Source organism: Montipora capricornis, chromosome 9 (genome assembly GCF_036669925.1).
Source record: "Montipora capricornis isolate CH-2021 chromosome 9, ASM3666992v2, whole genome shotgun sequence".
NCBI classification, from domain to species: Eukaryota; Metazoa; Cnidaria; class Anthozoa; order Scleractinia; family Acroporidae; genus Montipora; species Montipora capricornis.
The window spans coordinates 19,051,319-19,073,867 of record NC_090891.1 but is presented as its reverse complement, the minus strand read 5'-3'; the positions used below and the strand labels follow the sequence as shown (position 1 = coordinate 19,073,867).

Here is a 22,549-nt window from a genome sequence, read left to right as displayed (position 1 = left end):
TTTTCCCCTCTCTGCAAAAACACAAGATTTGATTTGATTGGTTTGAATTAATTTCATTAGTTTCCTCAAACGAGTGCTCTAGTGCTAAATCCATTGATACTTAACTATAAAGTTGTTATTATTAATATTATTAACCCCTTATCCTGAATATAAAGGCAATCTTTATTTCAGTTTGGATCCAAACCAAATATGTATTTTTTCCAAAGAATTGTTGCCTTCCAGATTAGCTATACGTAGTAAAAGGAATTAAAGACGCTTTAGAATCACATTTGATGGAAAATAAAATGTTCATTAAATTGCACATTTTATAGGTATAAAACTGGCACATCACATTTCTTATGAAAAGAAAAACGATGACTTTTGTCTTTTACGCTCTATGTTCAAAGCAATGCCGTTTTTTATGTGTGTGTGTGTCCTTTAAATGTATTTATGCGCGTTTTTTGCCACCATATTTATTTATGGACAAAAGCTGAGCAATAATATATAATGCGATAAATGTGTTACTGAATTTCTTCAGCTAAAGCGTGTACAATTACGAATTAACTCACGGCATAATGTGTCCTTCGGGCTTGTATGTTCAGGTAAATCTCCTTCCTGCTTGGTTTCCTCAGCCCTGTATCCCATGAGAGGACATCCTTCATCACCGCAGCCGTTGCACCACCCGAACGTAAACCAAACATAGCTGCTACATGGGTGTGCTTTAAACGGGTTGCTGCAATCCTCCGTCAACGTTTTGATATAGAACTCTGTGGATCTCAGGTGGTTACAGCCCACTGTGAATGTAAGGTCTGTAAAAAAAAGAAAAGAAATATTGACACGGTTTGAATTAAGCGGCATGCATCTTATTAATTAATCAGTGTTTGATTCTCGTTAGTTTCAGACGTTTAAGAACTGAGTAGGTCAAGTTAATAGGTTGGTTCGTTGCAGATGATTTGATTGTTCACGCTATTTCTGCAAAGTGCGATGTTTCAGTAACTTGACTGCTTTAAAACAAACTTCGGAAAGACCAATTTTCTCCCAAAAAATTCTGTAATTAAGTGCCCCTGACGCGAAGGTCCTTTAGAAGGGAACCTACATTTTTTTCGTGTGGCAAGTTATGCGGGCCCAATTGTTCCAAAACCATGGCCACTATTAACTATCAACCGAGGTTTCAATTTTTCCCTTTGAAAAGTCTTTCTTTTAAGAAGTGCGCATGTTCGGAAAGGAAAAAAATTGCACGAAAGCTCCTCAAATGGATGAAAATGCAAGTGAACTTTGGAACGCACCTCGTGTTCACCCGGATTGCTAGGGAGGGGACTGCTGGTGAAATCCCTGCGCTAGACACGCCACCTTCAAATAACGAGACCTGAAATTCACGAGAACATACCCGTGGGGTCACTCGCACAGCCTGGTTGTAGGCTCCCACCATTTGGAAAGAAGTCAGTATGGCCCACGTGGGTCTGGAGTTCCTACTACTCCCATGTTTTGTGTGGACGACGTCAACGTATTTCGCATCAGTTTTATCCAGATGAACTGCATTGTCGCTTCCAGTGAAAATGGCAAGGCGGGATCTAAACCTTTACGTATTAAAAGAAAAAAGAAGAACTTAGGAAGAATTACTATTACAAGTTTTTTGAAGTATGTAATAATTTAAGCATTCCTTTTAAGTAACGAATCACTTTTAATATTATCCGTGCTCAGCCATATGATTTTCCGATGCACACAGTACACCAATCCTAATAAATTGGTTCCTACTTTATCTCTAATAATTATGAAAAGATTTTTTTTTGCTTTTATTAATGAAGGTTTCGCTCCTTTTTCTGCACGTTTCTAAAAATATCTCTTTCATTTGGTGCGAATGTTTTCAAAATGTTCATTATTCACAGCGTTACTTTTAAAGCCAGTAGCGTTATCCTAACTGTCCATGTTTTGACACCATGGTGAAAAAGGAAGCATAGAGGAGGTCCCTTTTAGTAAACGCAAGGGTATAATGCATGTTGCAGAAGTGTATCCAATAAACGCCTTAAAAGAAATTAATCGGGGTAAATTGATCCACAAATTAATAACGAGAACAGCTTCCTTAGCCGCCTGCTAAAATTGAAAAATTAAAGAATCCTACCAGTTATGCGGCCAATGGTCATGCCGTACTTTGTCTGCAGATAACTCCCCGCATATCCGACAACGTGAGCTCCCAGACTGAACCCAATAAGGTAGAAATTGTCAGCCAAATCCTTTGAATTGCCGTTGCGATATATTAAGAACTGTGCAAGCTCGGCCATTTGAGCGCCGACCAGCCGTGTTTCCAGATGACACTCCTAAGTCTTGATTTGCTCCAACACTCCAGTCTGTCATGATGACGTTGAAGTCACCTTTGTCCAGCAAAGCGTCTTTCATTCTAAGCCCCCAGTCGTAGTGCCCAGAGGAAGTTTCTATGAAGTCGAGGTAATTAATATTGTTACTTGGATTCGTAAGTGCGTTCGATAGGAAATATTTGTATGCCGTACAAGCTTGTTCCTTACCCGGGACCCATGAAAGTTGGGCCATTCAACGCCAGGTTAAATTAGACCTTTTAGTCATTTTAATAATAAATTTGATTATCTTTTGTTATCTTATTGGGTTATTTTGTTTTTGTAAAGATAAGAAATTGTGAGCAAAACGTCTTTGAAAGAACTCAAAAAAAAAAAAAAAACCCGGCCGTTTGTAAACACGATGTGCCTTAATTCCAAAAAAAAAGGGAAGAGTGATAAACTATCAGCAGCTTTAAAACAAAAACTTGAGGTGCACGGCGATCAAAAACCAAGTCTTATTTTCTTTGGATTTCAAAGCCTTGAGTTCAAAAGAACACCTGTTTATTTTAACTGGAATTTTCCTATTTAATGGTTCGCCGTATTACTAACTTTAAGATCTTGAGAGAGCTGGATCGAGAAGAAAATTACGTCAAAGACTCAGAATTAATATGCAGCACGGGAGTTTTGGGCTTCCAGGCTTTTAAGCTCACGTTTTGCATAAATAATAAGCTGCATTCACTCCCTGAATTTTAAGCTAGTGAACCTTTGATGTCACTTTTCCGCGGACCCAACCCTCTGATGTCCAATCGGTCAGTTTTGAAAGTGAGTAACGGCGGACCGTGAAATCCAAAACTTACAATCAAAAGTAAACGGCCTTTGATAAAAGTCAAGGCTGAAAAATTGCCAGTCAAGTGTTAAGCAAACACACTTTCAAAATGTGAAGGAAAAAAGGTAGTGATATTTGTGATATTTTTGATCATAGTACAACTTTAATCCGAGGTAAGAAGTACAAATAGGTGCAACCAACCTCTAGCGACACAATTAAGAATGCTGCAATGTACAATTGCTGGTGGACGAATAAAAGGAGCTACATGGAGTTGGACGAATTGACACTCGTTTTATTCAGCGGTATAAAGAGAGATATAAGGTGTAATGCTCTCAGCGGTATAATAAGGTGTAATGCTCTCTAATGATGTTGGATGGAGGGAAGTTTCTTCTTTTCTTACCTGTCCAACCATGGCACATGAATATTGTTCTTCGTTTGATGTCATAATGTGAGCTAGCCAGCTTACTTTTGTCACTGTCATCAAGCTCTTCTCTGTCGTTGGGGTTTCTGTTCTCTCTTGTATACAGATAAAATTTCGTGCCTATATCCTCTGGACTTTGGGGAAGTTTCATCAGTATGTTGTGAAATGGTGGTAGGTGGCTGAAACAGCCGTACTTGCCATAGCAGACTTGTGGGAGTCCTTTACAGTTGCAAACAGGAAGAGAAATTTCAAAATACATTAGTAAAATTCAAATAAAGTTGAACTTGTTGCTACCTAATCTATCTCTAAACGTCCATTCTTTTACCAAAGAGAACAACTAATGGCAAATAGGAAGATTGTCAGGCCATGATATCAACTTTTTCTCACATGTTACAAAGTGCATATACTTATGAGGTACTACGCAAAAATCTTGATTCTTTACATGTCATATTTTAATTCTCGTTCGTAGTCCACTCAAGACCCTTCCTCCACCAAAAAAAGGTATTTTCGGTGGGCATTTGGTGCATAATGTTTGATAATATATATTTTCTACGGTAAATGTGCTTCGAAAACGGGAACTGGCGTCATGCCTCTGGAGATGGGTTATCTTGGGTTTCACCTGAGGTTCCTAGTCTAATCGCGTGCCCGCGCGCAATCAGATTCCGGAGTCGTTTTTGTTTGAGTCGTTGATTTAGTTACATACAAGGAGAAGGAAACAAAGATATTCCATGACGTTATATGTGTTATTCCCTTCAAATGTAAAAATATAATTGAAACACCTGTTACTTACCAATTCCAAATGAAACTCCCATTGAAAAGAAACTTCCAAAAATAGCTAACATCAGCACCGATGCCATCTTCATTATGTCTTTATTATGAACCTGGAAATGTTTTGAATACGCATGCTCATATAAGTTCAAATCTCATGACTTTTCGCGGAAAAACAAACTAACGTCGTTTTGCCCTTGAACCAACCGAGGAGATCAAGGAATCTCTTTTAAAGTGCGTTTAACCTTCGAAATATTTTATGGCTCTTTTGCGGGCCCCTGGAAGGGTACAACCTCCCTTCATCTTGTTTGACACACATCTCAAAAACGATACAAACGCCTTCTCTGAAAATTCTTCCTTCACCTATTGATCACTGCACTAATGAAACAGTTTTTTTTCGCTTTGACGTCAACGTTCTCAAAACCTGTCATTAATAATACTGAGGATGTTTTGAAAACCGACGATGCATTTTCAAAAGTTTTCTCTGGTGCCTACTGGGGTTTTTAAGTGCACTTGTGTTGATGGAGCCTCGGTTGAAGTCCATATGCATAGTAACGCAAGGACGTTAATAGAATTTGGTTTGAAAGTGTGCTTAGAAATTTCAACGCTTAGTTAGATACACCTTTGGATCTTTGACGTCTGGACTGAAAAAACCTCAGCTGGTAGACCTCTGAGTGTACCATTTAGGAATCTGAGGCGATTCTGCAAACCGGCGATGGCTCATTGAATCAATGTGTGTGTTAACTATAGATCTGACTGTTTGGTTTTCCCCTTATGAAGCCCAGCTGACACTTAATATAAAAAACAAGGCAATTAATTCGTAAACAAAATTTGACCAAAACGAGTTAAGCATCCGACTTTTGAAGAGTCCAATTATTTTTCGAGTAAAATGAGTAATTACTAGCAACATCAAGAGCACTAGTGATGATGTTAACGGTTTTCCTGCTAATTTAATTAAACTGAAATCATTTTTTTGCGCGTCTTCAAATAAAGGAGAGTTAATAAAAGGATGGAAGGAGATTTAGCTTCAAAAGTTAACGAAAGCTTTAAAATCTAACTTATTTTTTACCCGCTACTGACATCTTTTTTTTGAACGAAATGATATATGAAATAAATCATATACTGAACTGCGGATATGAAATCAAGTGAAGTTATGATCCCCGGAGTCATAGACGGAATTTAGCAGTTACGTAGAGAAGCCCGAAAAATTCAGGACATCAACAGGGTTTGATCCCGTGACCTCGCGATACCGGTGCGACGCTCTAACCAACTGAGCTATGAATAGGCCTTGGCGGATTATGCTCCTGAAAGTGACATATTATATTATTAGCAGTGCTCGAAATTTTGCCATATTATGCCAAAATTATGCCAGAATTCCTAAATTATGCTCCTGATTTCTGAAGTTATGCTCATAAAATGACGTAGATTCTGTGCATATAGGCGCGCAATAACGACACCAAATGTTGGAGTCGTATGGCATGCAGTTGTGCTAGTTTACACAATCCCCACGTGAAGCCGGATGGGAAACCAGAGTACCAGATTCCTCCAAAAGGTTAACCGCGCACGCAAAATTCGGCAAAAGAGGCCAATTATGCCAAAGATTATGCTAGCACAATCCGTCAAGACCAAGCTATGAAGCCACTGACTTTGGGAGTTGGTCAATTGTTAAAATTGCGTCCACAACTGTCAGGATCATAGCTTTACTTGATCTTTTTTTTTGTTTTCTTAAAACTTGTATCTTACTTTCTCTTTATATAAAATGCATCTATGAGGTGGACGAGGAAAGAAAGCAAGAAAAAGTAGAACAGTGCTAAAAATCATGTAAGTTTTTTTTTCCCGATAGCTCTTTTTTTCCCCTAAAATGCAGCGGAATATCGAAGAGAAAAAAAAAACTTGTTCTTGGCAAGGTCGGTTAAGGTCATGCAGTGCGGTGAGCTCCTCTGATCCACTCAATTTCAAAACAAGACCTTTCAGTTACTCTTCGTCATTTTTTCCTTTAGAGTTAACATGCACACATGCAGGGCTAGAATACTAAGCATTACGTATTGCACAACTTAGGTGTGGAAATATAGTTTCGATATAACGGAAAAGAAAATTCACTATTAACACCCACCACATACAGGCTCTAAAATAGACGAATACTTACCACCTTGCTTGACTTGGTTAACTTCCTTTTGGTTTCGATGATCTTTCTTCTTTCAAGGGCAAGAAAGAAGAATATGTAGAGAACTAAACAGAGGGGTTACTTATATGCAACATGTGCGATTGAAATGTCAAACTGTCAATCATCGTCCATTAGTGGTTGGAATGTGAAAGAAGAAGGCAGAGCGCCAAACGACAAAAGAGAACTGAGAAATGTTTGTTCTATCACATTTTTTCCATGGTGAAGTACTGCTATAGTTGAGCAAAGTAACGGTTCCACTCTACTCTCGGTTGTGTATATAACACACTGGACTGCTTACTTTTTGTCCTGAAAAAGTAAATCGCAAAAAAAATAAGAACGTTAAGCGGCCTCAGCCTCAATAGTTAGATCTTCTTATAGAAAAAATAGTAACTTTTTTCATGTTGCTAAAGTTATTCACAAGAGAATTTAATACAATAACACAAAACAACGATAACTTGGTAATAGGTTTTGTTTGGTTCGAAAATTAATTATAAGTGTTAAAATTTCGTTAATTTTAAAAACACTTATTTCATTTCTGGCGCACACACAAAAAAAGTAAAATAACTGTGTTAAAATTAATATGTCCCTGGCGCGTTTTACTCATAGGAACGCAATGGTTGCGATGGAATTTTAGCACGAGAGCGAGCGAATATGCTTTGTGGTGTTACATACAAATACTATGATGCACAAAATATATCGAATAAGTGAAATTTCTGGACAGCTTAACAGTGAAAACCTTGAGCGCATAAAAAAATTACATGAAATTAGTGACTGTATTGGTTTACACTGTTTTTTGTTAACTGAAAACGGCACATTTTTTAAGTAAGACTGAGCCTGAACGTTTTTATATTTTTTTTGCAATTTGAGCCTGAAAATGTTCTTAATATGTTCTAATCATCTTTTTCTTCTTGTGTGGAATACTGTACTGTTCGACTACCAACTTTTTCTCCATGGCCAGTGCATCATGCAATAAGAAAATCACATTATTAACGTTTAAAAACGTCCCCAAGTATCTGAGGTGATTGTCCTGTCAGCCGGACTACAGTTTTACATTTGAATCTCAGTCTAGGTATGTTCTTAAAATATTGCCATGAACGCGTTCAAAAGGTTGTTTATAAAAATAGCGTATTTCCGCTAAGTTAAAATCATAGCGACGTATTGGTTGAATTATTTAATGAGAAGGAGAGAAAACTGCTTGGTAAGAAAACAAAAAAAATTTCTGGTTCGAGATCTGATGGATTGCTCGTTGTGGTTCAAGCAATTTGATGAAGAGTTAGCAAAACTGTACTATCAAAATAGTATCTCAAAAGTCTCAATGATTTAGCGCTTTAGCAAGAGTAACAAATAACGGTAATAAAAGAAATTTAACAAAGAGACTGCATAAACGAAAGCAAAGGATTTTGTCTGCTAGGACAAATGATGCTTTTACAGTAATCGCAAAGTCCCCCCCAGAAAAAGTCTTTATGCATTTACAGACATTATAGTCTTTTTAAAGACTAACGTATTTGCCTTTTGGCTTTCCGAGTTCGGAAAAATTGTTTTCTGCAAACACTGTAGTCTTGAAAAGACTTCAGTGTTAGCGTATACTTTCTTCCTGAGGATGTACAAAATCATAGCAACAGATATTTGCGGGTCTCATCGCTTTTTCTCTTTTTAATTTAGTTGCGACATTTGGAATTCACTACTGAATATTGACCACAATTTGTCCGTAAAATTGCCTGCATAAATCCTTGCGACTTTTGTGATATCCGTTATATTACAGTTTGGAGCCCTCTGCCTTTTATTCTCTTTGTTAAATTTGTTGTTCTTGCGACATTTGGACGTATTGCAAACGCACATTTTATCCTTGAAGACAAAATCCTTGTAACTTCTGCAATAATGCTTTGCTAGCGCTCAGTAAGACTCTGCTGTCTTTAACACAAGAGCGAAACTACATGAAATTAACACCCTCTACAATGGTCACTTTCCGATCGTATAGGCTTCTTCCATCTTTATTAAAAATCGTAAATGAAAAGACTGATAAAAAGATGACAGAAGAACGGCCTCACTATTTTTGCAGATATCTCGTTCTTCTTCATATACTGAGTGATGAAGAAGAAAAGAAGAAACACAATAAGGTGTCAAAAGTGTTTTTGCTCTAAGCGCTCCGAGAAACGCCGGGAAGTTAATGTAAAATTTGCGCTTATTTCGTCAAGCTAATTAACGCTGGAGAGTAAAACATCAAGGAAAGTCCCGAAGAAATCAAGTAATGAGTAAATAAAATGGCAAGAAAGAAGAAACATCATGATTTTGCAAAGACGTTAACACAGCCAACCACCTATCCCGATAAAAAACCTGTTTGGTTTATAATTGACAAGTATTGATCAGTGTTTATACTACTTTTTTATAATGAATAGTATGATAAAAAGATTTCAGAAGAACGCAGCTATTTTATGCTTATCTCGTTTTCTTCCAATTTTGTGAATCCATGGTTCAAAACGCCAGAAATTTTTTACGGTTAGTAACGCTTTCCATTAATCCGGCAGAGTAAAACATCGGTGCATAGTGGTTAACACAACACCTATTCTCCTGAACTCATTATGACAAGATGATTGTTTATACTTTTAAATATAGTAGATCGTGTTTTCCGGGCAGCCATCGATCGATCTCATCAAATCCTGGCCTTTACCACAATCCATCAATCCATGCAGAATCGGTGATCGCACCATAAATATTCATTTTCTTTTTTTTGATTTTTTTTTGCAAGCTGATTTCGGCCCTTTCAATAAATCTATGCTCAATTTCATGCTTATATTATTTCCTTTCTTTTATATTTTTTTTTGTACGCTTTCGGTTTTTGCTATTTAAGCCGTCCAGAAATTTCCTTTATTTATATTATTCTTTGTGCTATTATTTGTATACACCTCAAAGCATATTCGGTCCCTCTCGTGCTAAATTTCCATCGCAACCACTGCGTTGCTGTGAGTAAAACTCGGCGGAAACATGTCAATTATAACATTTATTTTCCTTTCTTGGTGTGTTCGCCAGAAATAATAACATCGAGCTTTTTTACTAATTGAGCCCTTATTCACTCACCCGTATTATTGTAAGTGTTACTTCAGGCTCGATGTGCCGAATTTTCGTGCTGTAATATCTAGTCACGGGGCATAAACTAAAGAAGTCTTAACAGTCAGTTCCTGGCCTAAACAAAAATAAGCGATAAGATGTCATCAAAGTTTCGTTCTCTCCGCGGAAGTCTCAGGTGTGAATAAAACACCAAGAGTAGAAAATTAGCATTTCAAATGTTAACATAAGTAAAAAAGAGATAGATATTTTATCAAATTTTAGCGTTCGTGACATTTTTACCTACTTTTATAAACATTTAATTGTTAGTTTATATATTCATGCTAATACTGTATTTTCATTTACACTTGCAATTGAAAATTACCTCATTGACAGGTCGGCACGTCGTGACCTCTTTTTGCTTCTTTTTATCACCAAATCAATTTCTCAGAAACTACTCATTAGACATTTTTTTTTTTTTGGCAAAGAGGAAAACACAACAAAATTATGGTAAATTCCATGGTTTCCCTCGTGTTTCTAGCGTTTAAACATGTGAGAAGAAAAGAACAAAAAACAAACAAAGCAAGGTATCCCTTCACGTTTTAAGGTCAATGTAAGCACTTTTTTTTTTAAATTTATAACCAGTCTTTGTACTTAACAAAAAAAATTAGTGAAACAGTTCAGCGCCTGTACTATCGAGTTATAATTCCACGTCGGGACGTTGCTTAAACACGAACAGAAGTCGGTCAGAGTTCGCACGGACGCGACGGCCGAGTGGACTTTGTGGACCTTGGTGAAAATCAAAGATCGGAGTCGTATGCGTAGCGATGATAAGGTCGACGGAATCGGAGTCGGAAGAAGAATTAGAACGTTCCATTTCTTCCGACTCCGCTAATGTCTCCGTCGCTTATGATCCAGTAAAAACTAGACGCAGAAGCGGAAGAACCAACCAATCACAATGCTTGTAGTCGAGCATTGTGATTGGTTTCTTCTTCCGCTTCTGCTTCAGACTCCGGATCGTAAGCGACGGAGTCATAAGCGGTAGCGGTATTCTGCTTCCAACTCGGACAGTTTGATTTTCACTAGATCGTATCGCTCTACGCTTCTGATTACGACTCCACACTGCGACTCCTTCGCTAGTTAAAACCAGCCTTTAGCAATTTCCCACGTGACAGTTTGTGACATTCCTTGTCTCTCGCTCGTTAACTCGTCGAGCTGGCTTTCACTTAGGCTCGCAAATCGCTTTGCTGGTGTTTTGAGTAAAATTCCTAGCTAACGGGTTAAAAAGTGACATTGGTAAACTTTTTTTTTATAAAAACTGCGAAGAACTGTCAGCATTTTCGGCGGTAGACTGATCGGTCATTGTTGTAGTTACAATAAAAATACAATACAATACCAGTAGTTACAATACTCCGGCGCACGTTTCAGAGTTTTGTCAATAACCATTCACCCATGGGCAAATAGTAAATTGGTAATTGACCATCAGAGCGAACGCTTTGCTTTTGTTATGGCAAGAACAGTGATAAGATTTTTACTAAAAGTTGAATGACGTTTCTCTTTCAATCCAAGCCTTTTCATCTTCTTGTAAACCCTTTTCTGTAAAAACTTATTGATCGACCACCACACTGGCGTATCACCATGACTCTACGGAATATTTGTTAATTAAGGATACTTTCTTTATTGATATTCTTCAGTCAATCCGATTCTTACTATTCAGGAACTGAAAAAACATAATTAGCTATATAGTGGTCTCCTTACTTCTATATTTGAAATTCACTGAGGAAAACACTGATGATCACGTATTACGAAATTACGCAATCCGGAGAGTAGAATTATTCGACCTCTTTTATTTATTTTCTATATCCACAACCCAGAGTACAGCAGAGAACGTTACAGGAATATGGCAGTACCTCACCATCGGAAAAATGTTTATTGAAAAACATATTTCTTAGTTCTGCTTTGTACTTTGGCGCTCCGCCTTCTTTTCGCACATTCCAACCACTGATGCACCCTGACTGACAGGTTGACATCTCAATAGCACATGTTGCATATAAGTAACTCTTCTGCTTCGTTCTTGCCATTGAAGCCGATAAAGGTCATCGGAGCCAAAAGGTTAACAAGTCAAACAAGGTGGTAAGTATTTGTCTGTATTTAGAAACTGTATGTATTAAACGCGAATAGCTATTTCCACCTGTCAGTTATAAGTTAGTATTCTAGCCCAGTGGGGTAACTTAAGGTACATTGAGTCGATCCCATAGCTGAATCTAGATGACCTTACTGAAATTAAATACTTTTGGTGTCAGTTGCTTGTAGTAAAGTAAACGGCTCTTTCTTGCAGTTGACAGCATTTCAGAAAAGAAAGAAACTATTGCAAATAAGCCCTTGAATCATTACTAGTTGTTCCACCTTTTTCTCCCTGTCTTTCCTAATCTCGATCTATTTTATCGTAAAGCCTTATGTTTGCAAATTTGAGGAAAATTAACAAATAACGTGGCGATGTCCATGGCGGATAAAAAAGTGACTTCGATTTTAAAATTTTCTTTCATTTGAAGACACAGAAAAGACAGGAAAAAAAGATCTTAATATAAACAAATTTAAAACAAAACATTAAACAATTGAAGCTCAATATCTAGGCATATTATATACTTGTTATAAAGTCTATTGCCAATGCTTTCGTTTCCATGATGTCAACGCGAATATACCAATCACTTATGCTTTTACTTTGGTATTATTTAATTCAAAATATCATGATTGCACGTTGCCAGAAAATCAGGTTTCGGTCATATTATGTTAACAAGTTACTTGTCTTTTTAAAAAACAAAAAAAGGAAAAAAACGATGTCAGTGGCGGATAAAAAGTTAGATTTTAAAGCTTTCTTATTATAAATTTTGAAGCGATATCCATGCCACTTCCATCCTTTATAAATTCCCTTTCATTTGAAGTCGCGCAAAAAAAAGATCTTATTCTAAATTAGCAGGAAAACCGTTAACATCATCACTAGTGCTCTTAATTTCGCTATTAATTACTTATTTGACTCGAAAAATAATTGGACTGTATCAAAAGTCGGATGCTTAACCCGTTTTGTCATATTGTGTTTAAGCTGTGTTTACGAATTAATTGCCTTGCGTTTCATATGAAATGTCAGCTGGGCTTCATGAGAGAAAACCTAAGAGCCTATAGTTAAGACTCCATACAATGCCTCTTCCCTGTCAGGTGATACTTCATCAATCAGCCATCACCAGGCAACAGACGTCTAAGCGTTGGAGTTTCTTTCGAGACGTCAAAGGTCCAACGTATTTCTAAGCATTCGTCTAACTAAACGTTCCCTCAATGAACGAAATGATATATATTCTGGACTGCGGTTATGAAATCAAGTAAAGCTATGATCCTCGCAGTTATGAACGCAATTTGAGCAATTGCGTAGAGAAGCCTGAAAAATTCAGGACTTCAACGGGGTTTGAACCCGTGACTTCGCAATACCGGTGCGACGCTCTAACCAAATGAGCTATGAATTAGAAGGCACTGACGTTGGGAGTCGGTCATTTTTGAACATTTGGGAACATTAGAATCCACAAATGACCAGCTCCAAATGTCAGTGGCTTCATAGCTCCGTCGCATCGGTATCGCGAGGTCACTCAGGTTCAAACCCCGTTGTAGTCTTGAGATTTTCAGGCTTCTCTACGCAATTGCTAAAATTGCGTTCATAACTGCGAGGATCATAGCTTTACTTGATTAAACGTTGTGTTTCTAAGCATTCTTCTGAACAAATTGCATTGACTCACATGCGTTGCTATTATGGCCAATAAAGTGAGCTCAAAATAAGGCTCTATCAACAGTCCGTTTGAAAACGTGTACTCTTACGTCCGAACACGCCAGTGAAAACCGAGACGGTTTTCAGATATTACAATGTTTGAAAACGAATCCGACCATTCGTTTTCTTATTGATGGCAGGTGTTAAACATAAACTTTTGAGAACGACTGGTCATAGCGCAGGCGAATGAAAAAAAAATTGAAGACTGACGGAATGGTGTGGATAGATGAAAACGGAAACTTAGTCGATGATGATGACCTTAATATTTTTATTGCTTGTCGCGTTAAAAATTATATGATAACACATCCTTTAAACTGAACTGAAGGGCCAAACATCCCTACCCTTTACAAATATATCTAATTCATTTGTGTTCAATCCTATAGGTCTTAATCAAACAGCGGCCATGTTGAGTCCTCAGTGATTGAAAATCTTTGTTTTTCCCCATCGAAACTCGTTCCCAAACATTTCAACTCGAGGCTCTGGGTATGAAATCTGGTAAAGACTTGTTTCCATATCTTAAAGTGCCCTTAGACGTGAGGTGCCTGGGAATGAAATTAAATCACTGGAATCGGAATGCTAACAGTTAAGCCTAAATATTGTTTTAGGCCTCATTAGGCCTAAGATTAGCAATTCTAAGAGGTTTTGGCTTTTTCAACATTTACATTATAACCTCAGTCTGCATTTTACACTGACCGATTCCAGTGTTTTAATTTCATTCCCAGGCACCCCACGTCCAAGAGCACTTTAAGATATGGAAACAAGTCTTTACCGCGAAATCTATTGTCTATGGACAATATGGCCGCCGCGAGAATGAGACCCACCCTTGTCAATTCAAATGTGTTCCTTAAAGGAAGGTGTACATAAATATAATTTGTCAAGAGAATTCCCTGAACTCGGTTGGTTCGAAGGTAGAACGGCATTATGGGAATGTGGGAATTATGCTTATGATCATGCGTATTGAAACCTTTTCCAGGGTTCGTGATAAAGACACAATGAAGACGGCATATGTGCTGATGTTAGCTATTTTTGGAAGTTTCTTTTCAATGGGAGATTCATTTGGAATTGGTGAGTAACAAGTCCTTTTTTTTTCATAATTGTTATATTTGAAGGGAAACCTTAACGCCATGATATACTTTTATCCTCTACTTGCACAAAACCCATAATACACCTCAACCTTTCCCCCCCCCCCCCCCCCCCCCCAAACCCCCCAAAAAAAATTGCACAATAATTGTTTCCAATTTTTCATGGGACATGAAATTTTGGGAAGTAAAGAGGTGTATTATGAGATTTGTGCAAGTAGAGAATTTCCGATATTTCGGCCTCGGGTATTGTGGTTCTAGCTTTCTGATTGGTTCACTCAATCTCGATTATCAGTTCATATACCGTATGACCTAATATGGAAACTGATTTCGTCAAGTGTTGCCAAACTGGAGACTGATTGACTTTGATTTTAATTATTCCATTCGCGCTTGTTTAACATGAGACGGGTTAAGCCAACTCGGTGCTACGCGCCTCGTTGGCTATTTACCATCTCACATCCAACGCGCTCTCGTAGAATAATTTTTAAGTATTCTCCTCTCCTTGAATAACCAATGGCTCTAACAAAACGACTCTGGAAGCTGATTTCGGGCACGCAATCAGAGGCGGTGAAACCCCTTTTTCGAAGCAAATTTTACCACGGAAAATATCAAGTATAATCTAAAACAAATCATACCCACCGCTCCTAGGAAGAAATCACCTTTTTGTGGGGGAGGAGACTTGTGTGGACCACGTAAAAAAGCATGAGCTAAAAAAATCATGGTTGTGTAGTACCTAATAAGAATATTGTACTTTGTAACATGCGAGAAAAATGTTGTTAACCGTAGCCTGACACTCTTCCTCAGTATTTGCGATCAGCTTTTCTGTTTGGTAAAACAGAGTAAATTTGACTCTAACTCATGTACTTTGTCCTGTTCCCAATGTAAAGGACTCCCACAAGTCTGCTATGGCAAGTATGGCTGTTTTAGCCACTTACCACCATTTCAAAACGTACTGATGAAACTTCCCCAAAGTCCGGAGGAAATAGGCACGAAATTTTATCTGTATACAAGAGAGAACAGAAACCCCAACGACAGAGAAGAGCTTGATGACAGTGACAAAAGTAAACTGGCTAGCTCACATTATAACATTACACGAAGGACAATATTCATGTGCCATGGTTGGACAGGTAAGCCAACATCACTCCTTCGCATTTTCAACACCATTAAAAATCATCACTCCTTACTTGTCTCTTCAGACCACTGTAAAAAAACGTTTTCAACTTTTATCGGTTGTAGATATCGGGCACCCTCCCAATTTTCGAGAATTACTAAGTTTTGTTCTCAAACATCCTGGTACTTAATTAGTTCTTACGCTGATCGCCAACAACCTTACGGTTTTCGTCGTTGTGACCGCGGGAAAATCGACATCAACATCACTAAACAAGGATGATGATAATAATTCACAAAATGGCTCTTCATCTAACTAAGCAAATTCACAGACTCAAAAGATTTGATTGCTCCAACAGATTCCTACATTTAGACAAAAAAATCACTGCTATTTACTAATTGCACAATGACCACCTTGGAGGCTTTTGTGCTTCTTCGCTTGGTTTGAGTTTTTATTTTAAACTTTCTGGCTGTTTATCAAGTTTCTCTTTTTTGTTAGTTTGATTCGTCACATCGTGTTTACCAACTTTTTGTTTCCTGTTAAAGTTGTTCAAATTCTTTTTTCTTTAACATTTCTCATATTTTAGTAAACAAGATCAGCAAATCCAACTATGATAATAAAAGTTGGGATGGTGAACGTCTTGATTAATAATGCAAAAAAGGTCCAAAAAAAACCTGGTTTCATAGCTTAGCCTTCATGGGTCAGGCAGGTGGGAACAAGCTTGCAGGGCATATAAATAGTTCCCATGGAACGCACTTACGAATCCAAGTAACAATATTAATTACCTCGACTTCATAGAAACTTCCTCTGGGTACTACGACTGGGGGCTTAGAATGAAAGACGCTTTGCTGGACAAAGGTGACTTCAACGTCATCATGACAGACTGGAGTGTTGGAGCAAATCAAGACTTAGGAGTGTCATCTGGAAACACACGGCTGGTCGGCGCTCAAATGGCCGAGCTTGCACAGTTCTTAATATATCGCAACGGCAATTCAAAGGATTTGGCTGACAATTTCTACCTTATTGGGTTCAGTCTTGGAGCTCACGTTGTCGGATATGCGGGGAGTTATCTGCAGACGAAGTACGGCATGACCATTGGCCGCATAACTGGTAAGATTGCTTGAGTAATTTTAGCCGGAGGGCTTAATTTACCCAGATTAGTTCTTTTTAGCTGTTTATTGGAGTACACTGGTGCGACATGCAGGATACCGATGCGTTCACTACAGGAATCTCCTCTTCGCTACTGGCTTAAAACAACCCTGTTAATAAATAATTAGCGTTTAGAGACACTTTGTGGTGTTCAATTCAGTATGCAATTAATCAATACGATTACAGTAAATATTGCACTGTTATTTTAACTTTTAGGTTAACAATTTTTAATACTGAACCCTTTCCTTTTTTCGAGTCAAAAGCCCATCACTTGGATGGAAAAAATGATTTCCCTAAGCCGAGTGTTCAATTCCTTATTTTTAGATTGCTATTTCCACACATGTGATGTAATCGCAGACATCGCATATTGTTTGGTTCAGTTAACATACATTAATGCACAGGGAGAAATACCGTTCCAAATATGGGTGGTAAGGAAGCGAAAACTCAGACGAAAGATATGAGAGTTGTTGGCTCGTGTCGGGGTATTGTGCTACAGCATTTGATTAACAATTTGTTATTTCCTTACATATGCATTTTATACCTATTTCTAAACAGTGGGAACTTTTAGGGTTTCTTTTATCGCCTCTCGCGTAGAGGGAACTACTAGTATTTATAGTCCAGGCAAGGACGGTTTTCTATTGTGAGCATGCCCTCTTGAAAAAGATTCCACCTTCAAATTTCATGCGCGTACTAAAGGTTGCTATCGTAAGCCAAACAGCACAAACTTTTCATCAGTGGGGTAACAAACTCATCGGGACAAATTAGACTTTTCCTTCAAATCCAATCGCCGAAGAAACATTTGAGAGCATGCATACCAAGTGATCGTGAGAGGGATACTTAAGAAACCACGTAGAAATAAGTCCTGTTCCGGGACTCCCTCTTACCCCCACCCTGAAAATGGGCCTGGAACCCAGGCGGGAAAAGAGAGAGTCCTGTATTACTTGCAGGCGCATGCTCGGAATGACGCAATTTTTCCCCCCAAATTGGGATAAAAACCATATTTCGAAAAAAGACTTTTTATTTGGGCATAGTTTATTCGGGGTGCTTTTATGCTGGAAACATGGCGGATAATGGGAATACCGGATATCGCAGGAGATCTAAAAATAACTTAAGAGGGATTAGGATTGGAATGTAAAACAGTTAGATTAAAAAATTGAACGAAATTAAATCACAACCTGGACTATTTGTGTCTTTACGTAACAGGTTGTGTTGATAACTCAAGTTTTCTTAGTTTACACACATATATGCACAACATCGATTATCCGGACATTAATTGTCAGAACTTTTTTTTCTGGTCAAAATTTATTTGTGAATATTAATTAAAAAGGATGAAGTTGATATATCTTATGTGCTTATCAAAATGTAAAAAAATTATAGAATGACCTCTATTAGTGAGGCTTTTTTACGACGTTCTGCGTAAACATTTGTCAATCTTTACAAATTTGGCTGATTTTGATATCTGTATAACGACCAACGGCTGTCCTTACGTGTCTAGGTAAATATCTTAAATTTAATTTTTCTTAGCCAGACTGCTTGTTACCCAGTTTACAATTAATTCAAGGAAGTGAAAGATGCCCCCGTCGAGATAAGGTCAGACCACAACACCAAGGACAACATTCCCTACTCTTATCGAACCGTGAGTGGGTTCTTTAACGTCCCATACTATTTAATTTCCAACAAGGGCTATGAGACGGGACCTCCGGTTTACAGTCCTTATCCGGGAAGACTTGAAAGTCTAACCATTTGCAGATGTAATTACAAAGGCAGCACACTCTCCTCAGTTATTTTAAGACCCTGAGTGTTGGTCAGGCTCACGACCTTCCGCATGACAGCCCGATGCTCAACCAACTGAGCAATCGGTGGGCGGTGGCACCGCGGTGGTGGCGGTGGCTCACTGCGATCGGGGTTTTTTTTCTCCTCCTTTGGTTGCGACAAGGCATGATTTCGATTTATTTTCCTGACACAGAAAATCACAGTAATTTTCATGTACGATTTTTTGTCGGAGATTCCATGTTTCCAAATTTCGCGATTCCTTTATTTGCATATCCACCCTGGTATCTATTGTAATATGATTGGCGAATTCCGAGCATGTGCCAGCAAGTAATACAGCACCCTCTCTCTTTTCCCGCCTGGGTTCCAAGCCCATTTTCAAGCCGGGGGTAAAAGGGAGTGCCGGAATAGGACCAGTAGAAATATGGAGTGAAACCTTTATTAACCTTCATTATTACTGCAAACAAGGACTTAAATAACTAATGAAGATGAAGTGAGCCACATGGCCGAGATATTAATAAAAGCGATAGGTTAAGCAAGAGTTTAATGATTACATACCAACAAGAAATTATGAAGGTAAGAGAGGTAATTCCTCATATTTGACCTATTCCCATCGTAATCCCTCTTAAGTTATTTTTAGATCTCCTACGAGATCCGGTATTCCCCATGAAGGTTAACTGATAGCCAATCATATGTCCCCATTTTTACCAATTTTGACAGCTGAGCGAATTCCCACGCAATGATTCGCGTCGTTCGCGTAAAATGAGGACATATGATTGGCTATCAGTTAACCCTCGTGGGGATACCGGATCTTGCAGGAGATCTTTAAAAACTTAAGAGGGATTGCGATGGGAATAGGGCCAATATGAGGGATTATCTCTCTTAACTTCATACTCTCTTGATACCAACAAAACAGCAATTCTTCACTTCCTAATGGATCCTTTTCTTTGAATACGTATAGGTTTAGATCCCGCCTTGCCATTTTTCACTGGAAGCGACAATGCAGTTCATCTGGATAAAACTGATGCGAAATACGTTGATGTCGTCCATACAAACATGGGAGTAGTAGGAACTCCAGACCACGTGGGCCATGCTGACTTCTTTCCAAATGGTGGGAGCCTACAACCAGGCTGTGCGAATGACCCCACGGGTATGTTCTCGTGAATTTTAGGTCTCGTTATGTAGTCGATGAAGGTGCATGGCGTGTGTAGTGTAGTGGATATCAAATTTACATCCATTTGAGGCCGGAATTGGGCTGGTCCTTGCTGTAATAATGGTAGAATCCTCTTAGAGAAAAAACCCTTCGTATTTCCCTTCTGTACATTAGGCAAAAAAGGAAACATGAAGGATCTCTGAGACTTTGGCTAGTAATTAATCGTGGATTTTGGAACGACTTGGCCCAAATAAATGCACCCCTGAAAAATGGTTGTATGTTCCTTTCTAAGAGTCCATCGTTAGGGGCACATTACGGATAATTTTTCTAAAAACTTGAAGTTTTCGAAGTTTGTCTTCAAGCAATCAAGTTACTGAAACAGCACAATTAGCAGCGGTGATGTAATGATCAAGTCACCTCTAACGAACCAATCTATTACTTGATTTACTCAATTGTTAAATGTCCTAAAATAACGTGGGGATGAAAACCTGATTACTTTTTTTGAGATCTAAGTTGTTTCTTTCAAAGTTGGCTTCTTTCTTTTCTTTTCTGTACAGACCTTACTTTCACAGTCGGCTGTAACCACCTGAGGTCCACAGAGTTCTATATCAAAACGTTGACGGAGGATTGCAGCAACCCGTTTAAAGGACACCCATGTAGCAGCTATGTTTGGTATACGTTCGGGTGGTGCAACGGCTGCGGTGATGAAGGATGTCCTCTCATGGGATACAGGGCTGAGGAAACCAAGCAGGAAGGAGATTTCTACCTGGACACAAGCCCGATGGACACATTATGCCGTGAGTTAATTCTTAATATTTGGCAATGGATCTCATCATTATTATCGACACCGTCAGATCTGTGATAAGGAAAACTTTTGTCCGTAAATAAAAATGGCGGCAACGCGCTCATGAAGACATAAATTTAAAACAAGGAAAAACACATTCACAAACAAGGCATTGCTTTGAATGCAATTCCTAAAATACATAAATTCTCCTATATCTTTTCTCATGAGACGTGATGCGCCATTTTTCTTGTCAGTAGAATGTGCAATAAGTTTCTTTTCTGTGAAATGTGATTTTAAAGCGTTTTTCCTTTGGAGCCAATTAATTTGGAATAAAGATTGCCTTCGTTCTCAGGATTAAATTGAACGCGAGCTTTTAGCCGGACTGTCGAAGTATTCTTGATTCACTCAGTTCATTAAATGTTATTATCTCCTCATTTTCTTTCTTTAGCCGAAGCATCATAAACATGACAACGTAACGGTAAGTTATCGGTAAACAAGTAAACAAATTTGGCTTCAATTCAATCATGGATGCAATTTGTTATTCTTAACTTTAGGCGATTTGCATCTTTTTATAGTTAACTTTATTATCATCTCTTGTGGATATTGTTGAGTGACAATTTCCACTGCTAAATACCGAGGCTAACAAAGCTCGAGAGGACAAACGGGATTTGAGCTTTGCACTCTTATCTAGAGCAAGAGTAAAACCTCAAAAATGACTGAAAATTGTGATGCCCGGGGCTGAACTGCTTCATGGGTGGTTTGGTCGCAACTAACTATTTCAGCTATATAAGACCACATCATTAGAGCTTGCGCCATTTCCTAAAAGCACGCTGCACTTCCGAAAACAAGGAAACGTGGGTGGATATTTCGGTGTCTATGTTTGGGGTCTAACATACCCAACCTACCTAAATAATTTGACTACTTTGCAAAAGCGTTTAGTCAGGATTATGGCATTTTCTGAACTCGCATCACATTCAGAACCGTTGCTCAAATTTGTAAATCTTTAAAAAATTGTGATATAATTCATATTGAAATTCTTTCTTTTCTTTATCAGTGGTTTCATACATTAACTCCATCTTGTTTGCTGATTATTTAGACCAATAACTTCTGTCCATTTGTATTATACACGTCAATCAAATTATGATGACCTGTTTGTAAACCACGTTAAGACCACACAATATGGTATTCGTTCTCTTTGTTTTTCTGGTGTTAAACTTTGAAATTCATTACCTCTTGAAGCAAATCATCTTGTTTACGGCACTTATGTCCAGAATTGACCCTAATTAGATGCACACCGTGCCCAATTTTGACATTCAACACGAAGTGTCCATTTAAATCTAAGCATTTGCTACCTATGTTCAACAATGTAAGGTAAGGTTTAGGGTTATTTTTAGCTTTTGGTATATGCAGCTGTTAACCTTTACTTGAAGAGCAGCATTTGGGGAACACTTTGTGACGTTAATTGTCTGTATTCCGAGACACGAGTGATGTTGATGTTGGGGAGACTGAGAACAAGGGGGCAATTCGTGACGCTTATTGAAATTCGCGTGCATCTACTTAATTAGGGTCAATCCTGGACATATCTGGTTTACGGATGTCCAGCAAATAGATCTCGGGCAAGAGGCCGCTGGTAAACTCACCATGATGAGCTCCTTCCATATTATATTGCAAAATGTATTCGTTATCTGCAACTTGCTTAGTATGTTTTCTTGTTCGTTTTCTTAATCACTTTTTTTTCATTGCAGGACACAGGACGCTTCATGGAGTCACAAGCAAATATATATTTTTAATTATGTTTTGAAGGAGTTAGGAAATAAGAGGTTGATGTCTCATAGCGCTTGAATGAAATGTATGCATTTGCCGTGATATTAAAGTCTGTAACAGAAAGGAAAAAAGGAATTTAATTTATTTGGCGCATATCTGTTCGCCCTTCTTGAAATAGCTTAAGTGAAACTGTCCCATGAACCAAAGGAGTCGAAGAAGAGAGATTCGGGAATCTTAGAACAACGACTTCCACAATGAAAATGATGGCGTCCCAAAACAATACTTCTGAGGTTGAATGATAACTTAATCGACTTTCCCCTTGTTTTCCTTTGAAATGGCTAGACGTTCCGTGAGCGTAAACTGGGTTGCCTTTGGTAAGGGGTGTTACGAAACTAAGGCCCTCGAAAACTACAGACTAATACCTTAGATCCCGGAGTCGGCCG

At 38.3% G+C, this 22,549-nt stretch overlaps 3 protein-coding genes across 3 annotated transcripts in view; 1 reads left to right on the top strand and 2 right to left on the bottom strand.

The window, feature by feature from the left end:
• LOC138015417 (pancreatic lipase-related protein 2-like) overlaps positions 1 to 22,549 on the bottom strand; it is a 274,790-nt gene that overhangs the window by 137 nt on the left and 252,104 nt on the right. The window lies entirely within an intron of this gene.
• Positions 514 to 6,461, bottom strand: LOC138016234 (pancreatic lipase-related protein 2-like). The gene is made up of 5 exons (XM_068863398.1): positions 6,429 to 6,461; positions 4,305 to 4,395; positions 3,494 to 3,733; positions 2,271 to 2,408; positions 514 to 788 (listed from the first exon to the last, which is right to left on the bottom strand). The coding sequence occupies exons 2-5, from the start codon at positions 4,375 to 4,377 to the stop codon at positions 514 to 516; spliced, it is 726 nt and encodes a 241-aa protein (XP_068719499.1). The 5' UTR covers positions 4,378 to 4,395; positions 6,429 to 6,461.
• On the top strand, positions 11,584 to 22,225 carry LOC138016360 (pancreatic lipase-related protein 2-like). Its single transcript, XM_068863513.1, has 8 exons — positions 11,584 to 11,621; positions 14,273 to 14,364; positions 15,266 to 15,505; positions 16,285 to 16,596; positions 19,367 to 19,555; positions 20,116 to 20,355; positions 20,791 to 20,820; positions 22,088 to 22,225. The coding sequence occupies exons 2-7, from the start codon at positions 14,292 to 14,294 to the stop codon at positions 20,802 to 20,804; spliced, it is 1,068 nt and encodes a 355-aa protein (XP_068719614.1). The 5' UTR covers positions 11,584 to 11,621; positions 14,273 to 14,291; the 3' UTR covers positions 20,805 to 20,820; positions 22,088 to 22,225.

Excerpts from the sequence above, each read along its gene's own strand:
- LOC138016360 (XM_068863513.1), top strand. The coding sequence starts at position 14,292 with ATGAAGACGGCATATGTGCTGATGTTAGCTATTTTTGGAAGTTTCTTT. Across the intron at positions 14,365-15,265 it reads GGGAGATTCATTTGGAATTG|GACTCCCACAAGTCTGCTAT; the intron begins GTGAGTAACAAG and ends CCCAATGTAAAG. Across the intron at positions 16,597-19,366 it reads GACCATTGGCCGCATAACTG|GTTTAGATCCCGCCTTGCCA; the intron begins GTAAGATTGCTT and ends GAATACGTATAG.
- LOC138016234 (XM_068863398.1), bottom strand. The coding sequence starts at position 4,377 with ATGAAGATGGCATCGGTGCTGATGTTAGCTATTTTTGGAAGTTTCTTT. Across the intron at positions 3,734-4,304 it reads GGGAGTTTCATTTGGAATTG|GACTCCCACAAGTCTGCTAT; the intron begins GTAAGTAACAGG and ends GCAACTGTAAAG. Across the intron at positions 2,409-3,493 it reads CATGTGCCATGGTTGGACAG|AAACTTCCTCTGGGCACTAC; the intron begins GTAAGAAAAGAA and ends TCGACTTCATAG.